General features: G+C 43.9%; 1 protein-coding gene across 1 annotated transcript; it reads right to left on the reverse strand.

The window, feature by feature from the left end:
• Positions 1-7,033: 7,033 nt before the first annotated feature.
• On the reverse strand, positions 7,034-10,771 carry CAPSL (calcyphosine like). Its single transcript, XM_066338428.1, is given in 7 exon segments — positions 7,034-7,121; positions 7,123-7,148; positions 8,808-8,823; positions 8,825-9,015; positions 9,657-9,717; positions 9,719-9,832; positions 10,635-10,771. Coding segments are annotated over 7 exon segments (618 nt in total). The 3' UTR covers positions 7,034-7,048.
• Between the last annotated feature and the right edge of the window lie 9,279 nt (positions 10,772-20,050).

Below are 20,050 nucleotides of genomic sequence, written 5' to 3' on the forward strand. Positions count from 1 at the left end.
TTAAATCAAGCTAGTTATCTCTGTGGTTTGGGGTTTCTGAAACTATCATTCAAAAACAGATAAAATCCGATATAAAGAAGACTTACCACCTCTGTGAAGAATATTGTAGAGTCAAACACCTCCTTATTACTGTGAGCATGAAATCACCCAAATTAGCACTCCTGTGTGTCACAGAGCATTGGTAAAACAAATCTAACGTACAGACAGACACACAAGAAAACAACTGATAATGCCAGAAAATGCAATTGCTAAATTATACCGACTATCTAATCCCTTGCTCACGTGGCAGCTCCAGGTTTCCGTCAGGATGGCTTTTCCTTGGCTTCTAAGCGCCACCTGCTGAAACACAAAGCCACGTGTCAGAGCCCAGCACTTGGACTTGCTGGTGCCATCACATCGTGTAGCTACAAAGCATTGCGCAGATGGGACGTGGGGAAAGGTCAAGCCCACTACGAACTCAGCAGTATTTCACTTATTTGTAGTCCATGGCCTGAAAGAATATTGGGCAAATAAAAGCAAAAGACAGAGTTTCCAGGATTTCTTCCTCCTTAAAATGAAGTTGGCATCAGTGTCCACAGAAGCATTAACTCCATAGCAGTAATTTAGAAATTCATCTTTTGTAACCTAAGAACACGAAAAACAGTATTTACAAGGGTGATGGCTATATATGGTGGCTCAACAGACTCTATACTTTGCAAATACTTCTTCTGCATCTTCCAGGAGAGTCTGATTTTTACATCAGACTCTCCTAACCTGATATTAGGATGTATGGCTGAAGCAAGCTCCAATGCAGAATTTCGTTGAATGACACTACGACCAATGGGTTGATATTTTTTCATTGGGAAACGGAGATGCTACTGTGAGCTAAAACAAACAAACAAACAAACAAACAAAAACAAATACAAAACCAAAACCAACCAAACAAAAAATCCCAAAAAAACAAAAAGAAAAACAAAGAAAATAATTTTTTCTGGATATTGTTAAATATTGACAGCATAACTTACATGTCACAGTGAAATGAGATTAGTCCAACATCAGGACCACCACCAAATGAATGCAAAATGCCCCAAAGTTTTGTCAAAAAAAACCAGAAAAAATGAGACACAAAGTAGAAATGCATTGATGAAAATGTCTAAAGGAATAAATCTATGCCAGAAAGTTGGAGCTTCTCTAACATATTCTGGAAATTGTTTTCCCAGAAAATGTACATAAGCTAAAATTAAAAAAAACCTACTCTATTTTTCAAAGTAAGAAAAAAAGCAAAAAACCAAACCTGCAGCTTTTGGAAAAAATACCAGGTTTTCAATGAAAAAAAGGAAGATATTTATCTCAGGAAAATAAACACTTCTCACATTTTACCACAATCTCTGCTCTTCCACACAAAACCAGACTTGATGCAACTCCCACAAAACCTCGTGCTTCATTTCTTTCCAAGATCTTCAATAAAGGCTGGATCCTGTCCCCCATCTCCAGGTGCAGCTCCTGTTGGGATCAGCAGCAGTGCTGTGAGCTGGGGTGAAGCCTGGTTCCCGGATTTTGTGGAGGTGGGGCTGTTGTACCTGGGTGGCTGCAAACCTCCAGGCATGAGCGTGGGAGAGGTACTAGAGCCAGAACCAAGCTCACTTTGAAACCACAGGGTTTCAGACTCAGCTGAGACACACCAGCCTGGCCAGAGGCCCTGCTGCAAATAGGCAGCTTTCAGCCACCTGAGGACTTGATGCCAAGCACAGGCTCCTGCTTTCTGCTCACCCTACAAGAGAGGAAAGCCAAAGAAACAGGGTGAGCTATAATCACAGTGACACAGACACAGACAGTAGGCAGCTGCTGGTAGTGCCAAGTTGCTCTTGGCATTACGTGTTTTACTGGGAAACCTCAATCTGCTGCTGCTGCTGCTCCCAGTGTGGAGGATAGGAGCTGCAGGCCAAAAATCAGCAAAATCACTGTCTTGCTCCTTCTGCCAGTGACAGCTTTGGGATGGCAAAGCCCTGCTCTGCCCACAGGGCTGCAGAGGTGTGAAGCAGCACTGTGTGCAAGGAATTACATAAAGGCACATCGGCTTTTATACAGCAATGTGCACAAGTGGTTTCATCTGCAAAACTGCTGCTGCTGCCATCTGCCTGTGCCAAGACAGCTTTGTGTCGTGAGAGCAGCAGAATGAACCAGATCAGTGAAAATCTCTTGTGGTCTAGTTTCAAGAATACATGGCAGAGAGTCATGCTTTCATTAAACTCAGGTGCTTGAATAAGAATTTTGTTCTGCAGGAGACAGTATAAAACAAAAAACATTTCTGTATCACATCAAGCCAAAATTTCATCTCACAGACAGAAACACAAAGAGCCACAAGAGTACAGGGAGGCCAGAATGAACATATAGTGAAGGATGCTGCAGAAGTGCCACTTTTCCCAGAGGAGTGCACCAGAAAAAAGGCTGTGTCACACCGCTTTTTCCCTGTACCTTGTTGCTTTTTTGGGATAGTGGGGTGGAGTCAGCAAGGTGCTCTAATGGCTCATGCAGAGGCAGGAAGTGGGGGCAGAGTTTTGGAAGAGTTATCAGGGAGCCTTTCCCTATTTCCTGCAGGGCCCTACCAACATTTTGGAGCAAACTTCAGTGCTGGCTGTTGGGAAGCGCAGACCTTACTCCTGACAAGATACTGTGTCACACAGCAGGCTGGAACTCAAGGTGCTGGCAAAACCTCCAGCTCTGGGACTGCCCCCCAGCCCTGCCGAATCAGAGGTTCCTGTGTTTGTGCCATCCTGTTAGCATCTGTTGCACAATCAGAATGAAGAAATAGTGCTTTGAACATGAAGCACCAACCAAGATCTCCCATCTTGATGCTAGCACCAGATACAGTGGTATGCATTGCTATCTCCCAAACTCTGCTGCATGTGCTGTGGAGCTACAGGCTGGCAGGACAGCATCACTTATCTCCTTTATCTGCTGGGTCTTCAACCAGCACACTGCAGCTGCAGCTGAACAAGGGCCTTTCAGCTTCATTTTTGTGTCTCCCAGATCACAGAGAGGGAGAGTGAAGTGCTGAAGAGAGGATCCAGGCACTTGCTGTTAGTCTTGAAAATCCCTCTTGCCTGGTTCAAATCCCTTTAACTTTCCTTTAATCCCTGAAAAATTCTTCCTCTGAATGCCCAGTGTGTTCCAGTGTGCCATTATGGCTGTGTGTTCTCCAGTAGAGATTTTACTATCTAGCAGCTAATGCCTGTGTTTGTTCCATTAATTTGCACACATATTAATCAAATTACATTTTGTACAAGACAGATTACAATTTGAGTTCTACAGCATCTGATTACTAGTGAAAAATCATGGGGTTTGTTTCTCAGATTATTTATTTTTTCCTGAAAGCACTATATCTTTTCTGAGGTTACCAGTGTTGTTCAGACTGCTCCAAGAGTAACTCTGTTCCCACAGAAGTGAAAGGAAACTTTGCCACTGACTTTGAAAGTGCCTGAAACCAGCTCTTGGAAACATGGTCTATACAAATGTTGAAATTACTCTGTTGGGAGCCATGTTCTCAGGAAACATATCCAGTAAGCAATGAAGTCCACACACAGGCAGACCTGAGCTGAGAACTGTTCTGAAAGCACCAGGGATACACCACCAGAGTGAGGGGGTTTAAGCACTCCTGGATTATGTCATTCAAGTCCCCACACAAATCCCATTAGTCCCGCTCAGTGTAGAAATCTTGTCCTGATAGCACAGGATTTTCCTCAGCTGCCACAGGCTCAGCTAAGGCTCCCAGAAGCCAATGACAAAACTTCCGCTGGTTTCAAAAAAGCACAGTTGCTTTCAGCACAAATTCTCCCTTTTGAAAATGTATATTGGTTAGGGATTAAATAAAATTGGCAGGTATTAATGCCAAAGACAAACTGGCTGCAGTTATTCAGATTAAAACTTCCACTTTGCTTGAACAAATATCAGCCTGTCAGATCACTGCAGGGTGTGAAGACATGAGATAGCGAGTCAAAAGGAAATATTTCTTTCATTTTGTGATTCCCACAGTCCATCCACATTACTTTCTTTCTGTTTGAAAGAGAAGACAGATAGCATGACACTATGTTGTGAAATTAATTAATAAAAGAGAAGTGATTGGATTCTATTTAAGCTGCCAGACCATGTACAGTGCCTGTTTGATAGTAAGTTGGTTTTTCATATATCCACACTTTATTAGCATTGTAGTAGGTAAAGGTTCCTCTTATGATGGCTGGCAATAATAAAGAGAGTTTCTCCACCAGTTTCCAGTGTCAGCCAATATGCAAGTTTCTGGAGGCTTACTGCTCAAGAAAATAATAGAGTTTGCACAGCCTTCACTAAGGAATTGCAAGCAGCCATTGCCCATACTGAGATCATTGCTGGACAAAAGAAAAATAGGGTTTGCAGAGGATCAGTGCAGCAAACACTCAGGATTTCAGTATTTGAACTGTTAGCAATGCAGTTTAAGATCTGTGGCTTCATCAGAAAGGTTCTGAAGTCCATTCTGTAACCCTGTACTGCTTTTAGCTGGCTGCCAGACTGAAATGTAGCAAATGCTGCCATGCACAAGCCATTCACTCTTTGCTACACCAGCAGCTTCTCAGTCTGGAGAGCAGCAAAATAATGAGAGAGGAGCAGAAAGTAGAAGGAAAAAAAAAAAGGTATCAAAGCAGAAAAAATTAGGTATCACACCCTCAAACACTAGTTTTTTGGGGAATTTTTCTTACAGTTTCATTTGTGTACATTTTCTCCCTGTTTATACATACAAAGGACAAAAGATGAACTGAGACAGCTTCATTGGTATGACAAGAAGGGTAGGTTTGCAGTCTTTATTCAGCACCAGAAACAGAAGACAAGATAAGACAGTTAAGACAGTTATTGAGTTCTTCACTTCCCAAAAAGCTGCCGGAAGTCGTATCTTGGTCATCAAACACTGCAAACACAAATAAATATAAACAACATTCAGTGTAGGTATGTACAGGCAACAGCTACGAGGTCAGCAAACATTCCAGGAACAGAGAAATAAAAATACTGTAACACATGTATCCCCTTTGAAGAAAAATATAAATAAAATGATCTCATAGTAAAATGATCTCATAGTAAAAAATATAAATAAATTATCTCATCTCATCCCAAAATGATCTCCTGAAGACTGAAAATCTATAAACATCTACAAAGGGGGTTAAAACATGGTATGCACAGGAAAGTTGTCAATATGTTTAGTTGTGAGCCAAGGAAAAAACCCAGGGCTTTAAAAAGCATTTTGCATTTATCCTGGTCCATGTCTTCCCTTCTTCGATTACTGTGAAGTCCCTCCCACTGGCAGCTTTTCCCACAACTGCATATGACCCAGGAAATTCATTTGGGCTCACTTAAAAGATGAACGGGTCCAAAAGCAAAGCAATTTTTATTTAGATCTCAAGAAAGAGAGATCCTATCTCTTTCTAGGGGCAGATCTTCATCTTCATCTCATCTCTCTCTCTCTGTTCAAGCATCTCATGAGACCACAACTACTTCAATAGTTACTTAGTCCATCACAAATACCTTTGCTTACCTCTACAACTTAAATACTCTCATCATCTCCCTAAAATGCATAATTTTTTTTGCACGGTTTAAAGGGATATTTTAGTCCAATGTCCACGGCCTCACAAGAGAAGTCCAGCCCAAACTAAGCAATTCCTCCACCCTCCTTCCAGCCTAGGACTTTGACTCTCTCTTCTCTGACTTCTGTCTCATGCCATGTCTCTGCACGTTTCAATCACTGTCTTTTTCTCTCACTCAGAGAAGGGTTAGTGCGCATCTGTCGAGGCAGGAGCTGACCTCCTGGGGGCTGTGGGCGCTTGTGTGACCTCGGCCGGGCGGCTCTGGCTGTGGGGGCCGGGCGGCTCTGGCTGTCGGGGCCGGGCGGCTCTGGCTGTCGGGGCCGGGCGGCTCCGGCTGTGGGGGCCGGGCGGCTCCGGCTGTGGGGGCCGGCGGCTCCGGCTGTGGGGGCCGGGCGGCTCCGGCTGTGGGGGCCGGGCGGCTCCGGCTGTCGGGGCCGGGCGGCTCCGGCTGTCGGGGCCGGGCGGCTCCGGCTGTCGGGCCGGGCGGCTCCGGCTGTGGGGGCCGGGCGGCTCCGGCTGTCGGGGCCGGGCGGCTCCGGCTGTCGGGGCCGGGCGGCTCCGGCTGTCGGGGCCGGGCGGCTCCGGCTGTCGGGGCCGGCGGCTCCGCTTCGCTCGCGGCTCCGCTGTCGTCCGCGCTCCGCTGTCGTCCGTGCTCCGCTTCGGGCCAGGCGTCTCCGGCTGTCAGGGCCGGCCTGCTGTGGCCGGGCGGCTCCGGCTGTGGGCCGGGCGGCTCCGCTGTCGGGCCGGGCCTCCGGCTGTCGGGGCCGGGCGGCTCCGCTGTGGGCCGGCGTCCGGCTGTCGGGCCGGCGGCTCCGGCTGTCGGCCGGGCGGCTCCCTGGCCGGGCGGCTCCGGCTGTCGGGGCCGGCGCTCCGTCGGCCGGCTGTCGGGGCCGGCGGGCTCCGGCTGTCGGGGCCGGGCGGCTCTGGCTGTCGGGGCCGGGCGGCTCTGGCTGTCGGGGCCGGGCGGCGGGGGCGGCTCAGGCACGGCGGCCGGGCCCTCAGCGGCCGGCTGGGGGTGCCCCCCGACCCCTCGGTGTCAGCAGGGAGGGTCCGGCAGACACTCCCCTCGGCCAGGCCGGTGGCGGGGCAGCCTCAGGCTCGGCTGGATGCTAATAACCCTTCCCCGCCGGCAGGGACCCGGCCAGGCCGGCTCCCCCGGCACGGCGGAGCGGCGGGGCCCGGCCCGCTCCGTGGAGCGGCTGCGGGGGCCCGGCTCTTACCTGCTCCTCGGGCCGGAAGGAAAAGGACTCTTCCCGGGATTTCTCCGAGTTTAAACCCTCTGTGTTCACAGGACCGTATCACCTTTCTAATGGCTGGCTGTATTAGCTGTCAATTTTCATGCCTAGTCACTAATTGGTTTTGCTATAACTTCCTCAGAAGAATCACTTCCTTGCCCAACCACACAACACCTAATCAGGAACCTACTATAAATGAAAGAAAGTCTTACTTCTTTAACTGCGTGATTAGAGTTTCCAGCAATTCTTCATCATGATGAATAAGTAGATGTCTGTGTCTATTGAAGCACTGACTCCGGCAGTAGTTCATGAATTCTTCTGTTGTGACCTGAACAGAGAAAAATACAAAAATGAACCTTTGATTTTATTTAATGCTGTAAGTCAAAACCACAATTTGAGAAACTCATAAGAACTGATATCTGCAATGCTCTTAGGCTCTCATGGTGTGATTTCTGGATGTGCTATGCAGGGCCGGGAGTTGGACCTGATGATCCTGGTGGGTCTTTCCAACTCATCATATTCTGTGATTCCATGATATCTGCTCTGATTGCATTGTGTGTTTGAGAACTTAGTTACAAGCCTACTAAAACTGCCTATTTGAGAGGCACCCAGCCAGACCATGGTGAAAAGGGCCTTTCTAGAAAATGATCAGCAAACACTTGAGGCATTTCTGCTAAAAACCTTTTGGGTACTCAGTATCATTAGTGTCTTCTGATTCAGGAAGCCAAAGTCTGTTCTCAGAAGAAACAGTAATCAAGTGAGCTAACATCAGGATTGCTGAACAAAGGTGGATGCTCAGAGTAACCAAGCACAGAACTCATCAAGGATCAGTTTGGGAATTCATTTAATGTGTTCATGTATGGCCTCAGCAGAAAAAGCAGGAACATTTTGTTTGAAATTTGCTGAATGTCACCACTGCTGTGAGGTGAAAGGGGATAGCTGGCTCCAAACTGATATCTCTGAGAATTACACTGCAGCAGCAGGGGTGAAAGTCAGCTCTACTGAGTGCAAAGTTATGCCCAAAGTAATAAACCCATCACTTATTTACAACTGTGAGCCTGAGTGGTGAGAACAAGCAAGTGAAGGATTGGGTGGAGCATTAGCAGACTGCACCTGAAAACCCAGTGCAGTCTGCAGAGTGGAAGGTTAAAGACATTCCACAAAGCATGGATAAAAATTTACAGCCTAGTTTGTTGTTATTATTAACTGCTCAGATGAGAATATCACCATGTGAATCACGGAGATACAGGACTGCTCTGACTGGTCAACAGAAGTAAGTTCAGACCAAAGAAGTTTGCAGACACTAAAAGGGGACAGAGAGTGTGCTTGGCTCAGAGATGGTTGCAAGCAGATGTATAGATGTCCATCACAAAAGGTGCCCAGTGCCCAGCTTTGCACCTGAAGCAGAGAGTTGAGCCAAAGTGCAGGAAAGGCTCTCAGCTCTGTCCCGGCTCAGGCTCCTCAGGGTACATGCCCATGACAGTAGCCCCAGCTCCATTCTCCCTCCAACCCTCTGAGGATAAATCTGTCTCTGTTATGAACTGATTTCCAAGTCAAGTGTCTCAGTAATTACACTGGAGAACAACTAATTGTAAATTTAACAAAGCAGGGAACCTGCTTTTGATCTGGATCCTAGTATTTATTCTCCAAAGAATGAAAATATAGGATCTTCAAAGTCAGTAATCTCGTGGTAGTCTGAAGATGTACTTAGTGTAATCTATAAAATTTGATTATTACAGCTGCAAGCCTTAATGCAATCTCATAACCATCCTTGTACCTCCTGCAGAGCCCCTTTGCCTCAGACAAGGCAAGGGGTGCAAGCTAGCTGTATCAGGAGTGCTGTGCACAGGTTATGCATCCACTTTGATGTTTCATAGAAATGTGCTGCAAATGGATGTTTGGACTGCGATTACTCCCCACTTAATAACCTAAGTCAATTCTGAGTCAGATGGTGATTTCATGGCTTGCAATTAGGTGCTTCACTTACCTTGCCATCTTTGTCATGGTGTATCAAAATTTTCCAGAAAGGCGCTAAAGACTTGTTCCTCTGTCCACTCTCCATTTACGTATTTGGGATGATATTTTACATTATACAGCCCACGTAAGTCTTCAATTGTTATAATGCCATCTCCAGTCTTGTCCAACTTCTGAAATGCCTGCATGATGATCTCTTTCCTTGCATTGGACATGGGAGGCTGTAAAGAAATATTAACAGAATCATTTTATTTTTGCCAACTATTTGCCCAGTTCCAAATTTAAGTACTTGCTGTTGCTAGCAGTAAAACTTTCAAGGTAGATAGGACAATATACTGGTGATAGTCAACACTGTCCATGAGCTAGAAAGTGCAATATATCCTCAAAAGAGCAATATAATTAAGACTATTCAGTATCTACCTGTACAATAGCAAATGGACAGTAAGAGAAAATGCTACCTAGAACACTTTCTGATCTGCCCATTTAAAATTTTCCAACAAGAAATTACTAATTACCCTAAGTACTAATATTTTCTATCTTAACTGTTTGGGCTGCAGCAGAGCAAAGATACTTTAGACAAAATTAATCACTGTGGTGGATTAGAGAAAGTCTCCTCTCCTCTGAATAAGTTAATATTATAAAGAGATGCATCATAAAATGGCCAAAAAGAAGTGAGGTTGATGGGCTGGACCACACAGGTACCCAGCCTGCAGCATAGAAATTTCGGTATTTAAATCAAGGCCACAATTAATTGAAAAAATCATGACTGTTTTTTGCAAATATTCTATTTCTACTTTGTTTTGTTCTGTTCTGCTATATTTTAATCCATTTAGTGCAATAGCAAATGAATTCCCAGACTCACTCTCAGTGTAACAAGAAATTCATCAAAATCAATTGTTCCACTGCCGTCTTTATCAAATCTGGAAAATCTCTTGTGCTTCTTTCTTACTGATCATCACAGCATAATGACGCAGTCCTCTCAGAAACTCATTGAAATCAAGAGTTCTGGTGTTGTTATCATCAATAATCTGAAATACTCTGTGGAAAACATGAAATTTGAGGAAATGCATAGGAAACATAGAGAGCTGCAGTGGTTTATCACAATACTGGAGTAGAGAGTCACCTTACTGAGATAACATTTTCTCCTTGTTCTTTATTCTGAGGGGGGAAAAAAAGGCGGGGGGGGGAAGGGGAAATAAAGGAAGAAAACTCCAACCAACAAAGTCCCTACTCTTATTGGCAGTAGAAATTACTTGTTTAGATTGGGTGCATGAATATTGCACATCTGAAGTTAAATGAGGGAAAGGGTGCCATAGAATCCCTGTTCTTTATAGTGTCCTCTGCCCCTGCAATTTGCACATATAGATCAAGTTCCACATTTAGATGAAGTTCCACTTGGTAACTGTCTGGATCCATTCGTGGTTTATGGGCCCTTGGAGGGATCTCAGTTTGTGATGCAACTCCCCTTTCCTCAGGATGGGATGGGATGCTTGCAAAAAGGTTTTAGGTGCCTCCCATAAACTAGACAGCTAATAGACCATTACAATAAGGGAAGCTTAAAATCTAGAGTGCTGAAATACTTAAGATAATTTTAGAAACACCAAGGAGAGCTATATGGTTAATGTTCCCTTCCTTTCTCTGGCAGGAAGTCTTCAATCCTTCAAGAGGTCAGCAGCTCAGTCCTATGTCCCAGAACACATGAGCCCCAATGCCAGGCACTGTGAGTTGTGGCATTTGCACTGAAATGAGGAAACTCAAGTTTTGGCCCTGTTTAGGGTGTGAGCCTCTTGCAGCCAAAACTATTAGGCTGAATAGTGGGTTTGTTGTCTTGCATACTCACTTGCCAAGTCCTTTGATACCTGCAGATCCCTTTGCTAGACATTGCAGACGAAGTCTTTCTAAAGGGTCTGTGGTTTTGGACAGGCTTCTTTTTGCATTGATTACCATCTCCCGGTCATGCCTTGCTGTGCCCGACATCTGGAAGACAAAAACCGGATGCGGTGTGGATTCACATTCAGACATAGTGCTGAAACCTGCCATAGCATACAAGCATCCCAAATTCCTAACTGGCAAGCTGCTGGTAGCTACTCTGCATGAGGGCCCATTTGACACTCTATTTCCTTTTCAGAAAGGGCAACTGCTAATATAGTGACCAACCATGAAAGGAGGGCTCATGTTGGAAGAAGATAAATGCAACAGGCTCAGCCAATGATCCTGTGATCAATTCAATGCAGTGTGTGAGAATTTTCTGCCTATAGTGTAAGAACACTATGACAACTGGTGGGTACAGTCAGGACTGTCTGGCTCCTCTGTGCCCACAGCACCCTTGCCAAGCCTCTTCTGCCTGGCTTGCAGCTATCATTTGACCACAGGAGGACAAAAATTACCCTGGATGAGGACCTTTGCCTTTGATAAACTTTTGTTCCACTTAATTCTGGCAGCAGATTTCTCCCACTGCATGTCTGAGTAACAGCAGTCACCTACACATGACACCTACTGTTTTTTTAACACAACTGCAGAACAATTAATACCTTAAACTTTCACAGTATTTAGTACCCCAGGATTTCACATGCTGACAACAAAGGCCTTCCAGCTTCTCTCAGAGGAACAGTGGAATAAAAATAAAACCAACTTGTGACTCTGCAGTGCTGCAACAGCACCACCAAGAGCAGCATGCCCAGGCTGGCAGAGACACACTCCATCTCCCACAGGGATTATTTGTGCCTGGTGCTAAGAAAAGTGTGACTGTCCATGCCTATACTGATATTTTAGGGCCACAACGAATCCTGGGCACATGCTCATGGCCAAGACTGCTGTTGCATGGCCTGACTGATGGGTCTGCAGTGAACCGTGGAGACTCCCAAAGTATTTTCCAGCCTTTCAAGCACCATGTGATCAGGGCATACAAGGGTCACAGAAGTTACAGCAAAGCTCTAGACTCAGAGAGCCACTGGTGCTCTGCTGAGACAGTGCTGAGATAAGATGAAGCTGAGCAGCCTTGTGAGACACTGTCAGTGCACGGGGCACTTGTTATTCCATGTGCAGAAGTGTGAATTGAAATGGTCAGACAAAACTTCTAAGAAACATGGAATTAAACTGTTTCATCTTACCTACTCCACTCCTCTTTACAGAGCATTGGCTATGGCTGCTGGTAATGCCATATATGCTGAATTTTATAACCACTTCAGGTGACTCCAGCTGAGCTTGGAAAAATAGAAAAATAAATTTGTACTCCCCAAATGGTTTCAGTACTAGCTGACCGTAGAAGTCTAGAGGGGTAAATATAGAGCATTTTCGCCTTGGCTTCAGACAGAGCAAGCAAAGTTCTTCTGGGAACTCATTAACCCGGTGGCCAGGAAGATCTCACAGCTGTGTGAGATCGGCAGCCAAAAATGTTTTCTGCAAATAATGACCTGTCCTTAAGGGGAAATGTTTAGCTGAAAAGACTTTAAAACATAGTGAGGTTACATGAATACAGTGCAAACTATATTTACATTATATGATAATGTAGTATTGCTTACATATAATATACAGCAACTATACATCTATATACAGAGTACATGTTGCAATCGTATCACTGTGCAGCGTGCTTCTCTCTACACTATGTTATGTCTTTATGCAGTTCTGTAAATGCTGGGACCAGCGAGGACATAATTCATCTGTACTGCACACTGCAAAAATCCACACAAACCACACACAATGAAAAGATGCAGCATCTCCGTGCCTCAGGTTCAGTGGAATAATTTCCAGAATACTGCATCAAATAATCATTGCAGCAAGACTCATGAATTGAGGCTAGGGAGGGATAATCTGATTAGTTGTCTGTTATGAGCTCTTGAACCTCAGTAAAAGACACTGAAACACCCACTGGCCAACCTTCTATAATTTCTGCAATAAGAATAACATTTGCATCTGTATCTGTAAGTGTTTCTGCCTCAGAACTCACCATCTCTAGGCTAAGTTGTTCCACGATTGAATAATTTTTCTTTTAATATCCGTTATTCTAGTCTGAATTTCCACCATATTAGATGCTGTTTTACTCTCTTTTGCAAGATTAAAGAGCTACCTATTAAAAATGTGTTCAGGTGTAAGTACTTGAAGATCACTTGTAAATTCACTTTGCCTGAGTAATTAGGCATAGCTCAGGACTCCTGGTACAAAATGAATTTCCAGATGTCAGATAATTCTGCTGTTGCTCTTTTGAACTTTTCAATTTTTTTCCCCAGTGTTCTTTCGGAAGTGGGTCAGAGCAGCGTCCAATAATCTCACTAATATCATAGGTAAACATATTCCCACTTCTTTCCCCCAAAGTATCATGGTTAAAACCATTATAATAAATATTTCTGCTGCTCTTTGCAGATCTGCATTCTCTATAGTGTTCACCAACTAAATCACCAACACATGTTTCTATACAAAACTCAGCAATTAAAGTCTGTTTGTAAGGTAATTGCACTTTAACATTGCACTAAAACCTCTTAAACAAGACGTGGCTTCCTGTGCTACACGACAGTAAGCATTGACAAACCCTTTTTATGCATCCAGAAAATACAGAAAACCAGTTAAATATAAAACCTGCTACATGCAAGCCTGGTGCACAGTGGACGCTTACACCATTTCCCTATTTCTGTTGGCTGCAGGTTTAAGTTAGAGGTAAACATTTCCTAGGCTGTGTTATAAGAAAAGAGATTCCAAATCAGTGCAAGGAGGGAGGAATCACAGTAAGTCACACGCCCTTTCATTTTGCTCTTGCTCCTTTTTGGATAATGTGGAGTAATTAAAGATCAATAGGGTTCATTGAATATAACAGTTCTCTGCATAGTGTACAAATGTGTTACATCTTAATACTATTAATAAAACAATAACAGGTCATAACAGTAATTCTACATGTTTTAATTGTGTATCTCATTCAAGACTATCAGATGTCTCCCAGTGAAGTTACCAGCAGTGTGTTTATTTTAATTTGGATGCTAGAGAGATTTGTTTCATTTTGTTTAACAGCCTAGGCTATGAACCATTATAATACGCCACGCTGTCAGCATTGTTTGTTTCTATAGGTGATGTTGTGTTGTGCAGGCCAAACAGAAATGATTGCATTTATTCCTAACAAATACCAAGCCTTAAATGTTGGGTTGCTTTTTCCAGAAGAATCTTACACTGTTCAGCAGCCAAATCACTTTACATTCCTCTGCACCTGAAGATTAAACCTGGAAAGAGTCAGATTCAATCTAAGCCTTGTAACATTTTTTTAGATATTATCTCTCAGCTAAGCTCAAGAGCCTCCTCAGAAAATCGTAAAAACCACTGCAGTACGATGGGGAGAGTCCCATCTGGACACTTATGGGCCAAAGACACAAGCGGGACACCACCCACCCCAGAGCAGAAGATCTCAGGCTGTAATAGTAGATTAAGTGGCCTAACCAATTGCACACATTTAATTTACTTCTTATAATTTCCTTAAATTATTAAAAGCGTGAAAACTGCAGGAGCATTTGACAACCCTCTAAACACCTCTTTAAAAATCTGGCTTCCCAGCCCCCTGACCCCTCTGCAGCAATCTCCCAACTCTCTCTCTCCTTTACGACCAGCATCATCCAGCTTCAACCTTCTGACAGGTGGACATTGCTGCAACTGCTCTTTGCATATATATACAGATATTTATAAATATATGTGTACTTATATATCTAAATTAAAAACTAGATGTTAAAAAGAAGTCCTTTACCTGCAATGCTCCTCTGACCTGGGGTTTCCACTCCGGACTAGGTGTTCAGGAGGCTTGGAGAGTGTTCTGGACTCAAGCTGCAAGTTGAGATGCTACTGAGCTGTGGCCTCACTGCAAAGTTCCTTTATCCATCTCATTTTACTTGTTTACACACCCGGGTGCCTTGGCCCCCCCTTTTTGAGCTGCAATTTGGCCAGCTGGTCTCCAAGGTGACACTGGAGGCTGCGGCTGGCTCAACCTGCAATTACGCTGCTTCCCTGGACAATTGCTGTGGGGTTTTGGAGAACCTTTTCATTTTATCTCTATTAAAGATAATGCCTTTTCTTCTTATCTCTGCTCACATGGGCTGGAGAGCAGGGAAGACTGGGAGACACCTTCTGCTGCCCCTTGCTGACTGGCAAGACCAAGGGAAAGTGGTTGTGGGAAAGTGCTGCATCCTATCATATTTGATAGGGTTGAAAAGACTCTCTCGTTCAGTTGTTTACTCAAAACATAATAGAAACATGTAAGTAAAAGACTGTGAGTTGTGGTTCACAGAGGAAAAAGCCCTCACTAGCGTATTTTTTTTTTCTGATGATTAATTGCTACTTTGAAGACCTCCTGGTGGTTAGAACCTCTGGGGATATGCTGAGCTTGTGTTCATTTGCAGCAAGAAGAAAGCTGAAAAGTTTAAACATCGATATGATGAGGAAAAATTGCTCCTCTGCCTAGAAACAGCTGTTAGCAACTTCATCTGCAGAAGGTTACAAACTTGTCAGTGAGATAATGCACCACTTTAGTAGAGAAGCAGGAGAATCATTAGGGGTAGGAATAGCTGAGTGGCAGCCTGTACAGTCAGACTGTACAGTGTGAGAGCATGTGGGAAATAAGGGAGACCCTGTTCTGGCCATGGATGAAACACTGAGCAAGAATGAAAAAGTGTACGGTTTCCTGGCAAAGCAGAAAATTATTTTAGGCAATTGCTAGACTAATACCACTTGCATCTGGCAGGCTTCTTATCTCTCATCAACAGGTACTTCCTGGTACTAAACCAAAGCTTGAGTAAGACTTAGAATATTCTTTTATGTCTCTCACTTAGGAGTTGATTGCACATTAATGCACAAGCATGGAACAATGTTTATTTAATCATTTACTGATCCAGAAATACTACTGCCTTGTGAAAATGTAACATCCTTCCATCCACTATCTTTGTTTTATGAATTGATCTCCAGAGACCTCCTGGGAATGCAGAAAAGATAAAGGGATATGAACATTATCTGGGCTGCTGCCTGTCCATACACTCTGCAAAGACAAAACAGAGGCACTGAGGGCTAGAGAAATGGCTTTCACTGAACAAGTTGGTCCTTGGAATTTGGCCTCCCACCCTAATAAAGATATTCTTCAAGTGCTGAATTTCCATTGGCTTTTGGAGGGTTGCAGCAGATTCAAACAACAGGCATGTTTGGCTCTTGAAAGCAAAAAAAATAATTTAATATCTGGATACTCTGCTGCATTCTGCTGCCCTTCCTTCCCTCTGCCAGTGAGCCCAGGCACATGCAGAGACACATGGATGTTTACTCTAGACTCCTCTGGAAACTGTGCTATTTCTGAGATGGTTAATGAGTTACCACCTGAAAGATTATTGACAGGCTTTCAGGTGTCTCAGATTACATTAGAGTGTGACGAAATTTATTGGTTGTAGCTGCTCTGTTACTGTGTACAAAGCTGTAAAGAGAGTTCAGTGAATTCAGAATTATCATAAAAGATATAGAGATTTCATTGGAACTCTGAAATTTTCCTCATCATTTTCTAACTATCACTGAATACATGCATACCTATTGATTGTTGGTTTTGTCTGAACAGTCTAAACTGTCTGCTCAGTTTGTAGTTTAGCACTGGACTTAATTTAGCACTGGACATAAATCAACTAAGAAAAATATACTATGAGGCATAAAATGATCCATAAATTCATGACAGAGTCAATTTAAGTCAATTTAAATTTATAAAAATTCAGAATTTTTGTTGAACTTCGGCAGGAGGAAAAGGTATAAGAAATGCCTTATAAACTTTATCAGAACTGTCTCAAAAAAAAAAGGGCCCTGGTTGTTTTGCAGTTTTAGTTTACAAGTTCTAGCCCTGTTTCTTAGTGTACCATCTGTGACCATTGCTGTGGAGAAGCTCTTCAGCTATGAGAAAAACAGATATGAGCATATCTGCTTGTCCTTGGTAGGGAAATCAGCAGGGTTGTTTGTGTGGAATACAGGTTAAGAAAAAAAATAGCAAGCATGAAGTTCCAGAACACAATGTAGCAAAGAAGATTAATTTTACAGGATAAGCCTCGGTGGTTTTTTCCTGCAATTAAAATTAAGAAAGTTTCACATACACTAAAAAGGAAGCCCTCATGGTATGTACATTGTCAAGGGAAAGTATTCTGATCTTAAACCAACCTGTAATCTAATTAAATTACAGAATCAAGGAATGGTTTGTGTTGGAAGGGACTTTACAGACCATCTAGTTCCAACGCAACTGAACTCTGACTCTAAATATAATGCTTTTATATCTAAAAATGATGTCTCGCTGTGTGGTTTGTAGTTATCCAGCTGAAATTAATTGCCTGCTCTCCAGAGCAGAGACCAGCTGGCACATGCAAACTGTGCTCATGCTACTGAGCTAATTCCTAAGTGAGGGGTCACCTCCAACCTGCCTGCTGGATCCCGGCCTCAGACCTGCTTATAACAGAGCCCCAGCCCAGTCTCCATGAAGGCCTGACCCCACATCAGTCACCTTCTTCTCGCCCTCTGGGCTGAGGAGCGTTCCCAGCCTGAAGGGTGCACACTGCCAACAGAGCCTGTGTGATGGATTGCTCTGCCTGGCTCCACAGCTACAGCATTCCTAATCTTTACCTTTAATTGCCTTTTTGCCTGTTTGTGCTCACGGGAAGCACAAACAGATTTTGGTTTTTTTAATGCTATGTCAGTTGCTAGATGCACTTGACACGTTTTTTTGAAAGTGATTTGAGACCAGGAGCACTCCAGAAAAAGAAGCAGTTATATTTAAAATTTTTCTCTTCTTGAAAATCTTCTACAAATCTGTTTTCAGTTGGAGAATGGAAAATGAATACACTAGATATTTCAGTTTTAATAAGTTAAGCAACTAATGTTTACAAGAAATTGACTATATTTAATCTTGAAATAATGACAATTTAGGTTCTTGAATATTTCAAATAGAAAAATAATGTTGTAGGTGTTAGGGTTGTTTTGTTTTGTTACTACATTTCTCAAAAATATTGGCAATTTTCTATCAACCACAGTGAAAAAGTGTGATGGAGTTCTACACATATATGAGTAACTTCTGTGCTCAACACTCTCTCTTTTGTCCACAGAAGAAAACAGTTAAATGGGCCCCAGCATTTTAGGATCAAATACCTTTTGATGCTGAAAAGCTGTCCTTAATCATTGCAAAGTGGGGGAAGTAACGAAGAATAGAACAAGAACAGTCTGCAGCTTGCTTCAACAACAGCCAGAACAATCTGTCCTAACTGAAGGGGGCAAAGAGGAGGGAGCCAAACCAGAGAGGAGAAGGTTTCAGCAAGCTGCTCCTCAGAGAGGCCTCCCTAAATTCGGTCACAAAGTGCTGGAATGTCCTGGGGAAGGAGGAGTGGTTGTGAAATGTCTGCTCTTGGCAAAGGCATATGCCAAGAGGGGAGTCTTGATCATTTTTTCACAACTCTGCCAGTCCTCTGAAATGTGAATTTTTACAGGTATCTGGGATGATGCAAACACCATTAGGCAGGAGAGGAAAAGGTGGTGGGAGGCAATGTCAGTCAATACAGGAGGAGGCAGAGCCAGGCCAAGCACTGCTGCAGGAGTATCGAAGGGGGCTGTGAGGCGGGAGCTGTATTGGCTGTCAGGGCAGGGAACTCTGCGCTTGCCAGCCCGTGGAGCCAAACTGACTGCAGCTATGACTTCAGTCTGTGTGGTATCATTTCTTAAACAACCACAAATGGGATGTATTCTCTTTTTGTTATTCACTGGATCTTCTTCTCCAATTAGCAGGAACTGTTTTGGTTCCTGACTCCAGAAATGTACTGCTATGGTATGTGAGCTGGATGTTTTTCCCAGCCAAGGCATGCTTGACATGGCAGCACAATTCCACACTCAGCATGCTGGGGATACTCATCAGCATGCTGGTGATACACAATCACTCTAGAGGGCTTTGTGATGTTCCCGAGCCCCTTCTTTTCATGGCCTCTGCACTTCAGAAGTGACTTCTGTCACCCAGAGCATGAGCTATTGCCAGGCTCCTGTGCACAACTGGCCTGAGATGCTGCCACTTTGGCACAGGAGCCTGAGCCGCTCTTGTCTCAGTGAAGGTCTCTTTTCTCCATCTGTGAATAAGAGACTCAGGGATTAGTCAGCAGACAGAAGACACAGTCAGGTCTCAAAACAGATGAAGGCATCCTAACTCATAAGTAAGGGCTAGAAGGAAAGAGGTGATGTGGTTGTAAAAGTCCTACAAGAGTGTCTTTGCCAACATGCCTGCCAACCTTGTAATGTGGACTTTAATGCAAATTTTCTAGGACTCATGACCAAAGCCTGAGAAGGAGGAGAGGTATGGGGTGGGCCTAACATTTTCCAGCACTGGAAACAGCACTGCTGGCAACCAGGTCAAGTGGCTGCATAGCACAGAGGAACATGCACAAGAATAGGAGACAAAAGCCTAAGCATGGTCCTCAGAGTGACGGAATCATAGAATGATCAAGGTTGGAGGAGATCTTCAAGGTCATTGAGTCCAGCTGTCAACCCAGCAGCACAATAATCATCCCTAAACATAGTCCCAAATGCCACATCGAGATGCCTCCTGAACACTTCCAGAAAAGGTGACTCCACCACCTCTCTTGGCAATTTATTCCAATGTCTGACTACCTTTTCAGAGAAAATATTTTTCCTAATATCTAGTATGGACCTTCCTTGGCATAACTTAACACTATTTCTTCTCATCCTTTGGCTTGTGACATGGCAGAAGAGACTGGTTCCCACTACATCCTCCTTTCAGGCAATTGCCAAGAGTGGTAAGGTCTATCCTGAGCCTCTTTTTTTGCAGGCTAAATGTACCCAGATCACTATACTACTCCTTATCAGACTTGTGTTCCAGACCCTTCTCCAGTTCTGTTTCCCTCCCCTGAACTCTCACCAGCACTTCAATGTCCTTTTTGATGTGAAGGGCCCAAAACTGAAGCCAGGATTCAAGATATGGTCCCCACCCCAGAGGAACAGTCACTACCCTGGTCCTGCTGGCCACACTATTGCTGATTCAGGCCAGGATGCCATTGGCCTTCTTGGCCACCTGGGCACACATTGGCAAACTCCTCATTTCTTCCCATTTGCTCTAGCTTAGAAGTCAGATTTAAAAACTTATAATTCCAGGCTAGGTCATTAGGCTTCCTGAGCATGCTAGTTTTCAGCCTTGGTGGAATTAGAATAGCTTAGCGTCCCTTCCAGTTTCATAGATCTTTAAGCTTTAGATATTTGGGAATCTCTCTTAAAATACATGCATGC

The sequence above is a fragment of the Sylvia atricapilla genome, chromosome Z, assembly GCF_009819655.1.
Source record: "Sylvia atricapilla isolate bSylAtr1 chromosome Z, bSylAtr1.pri, whole genome shotgun sequence".
NCBI classification, from domain to species: domain Eukaryota; kingdom Metazoa; phylum Chordata; class Aves; order Passeriformes; family Sylviidae; genus Sylvia; species Sylvia atricapilla.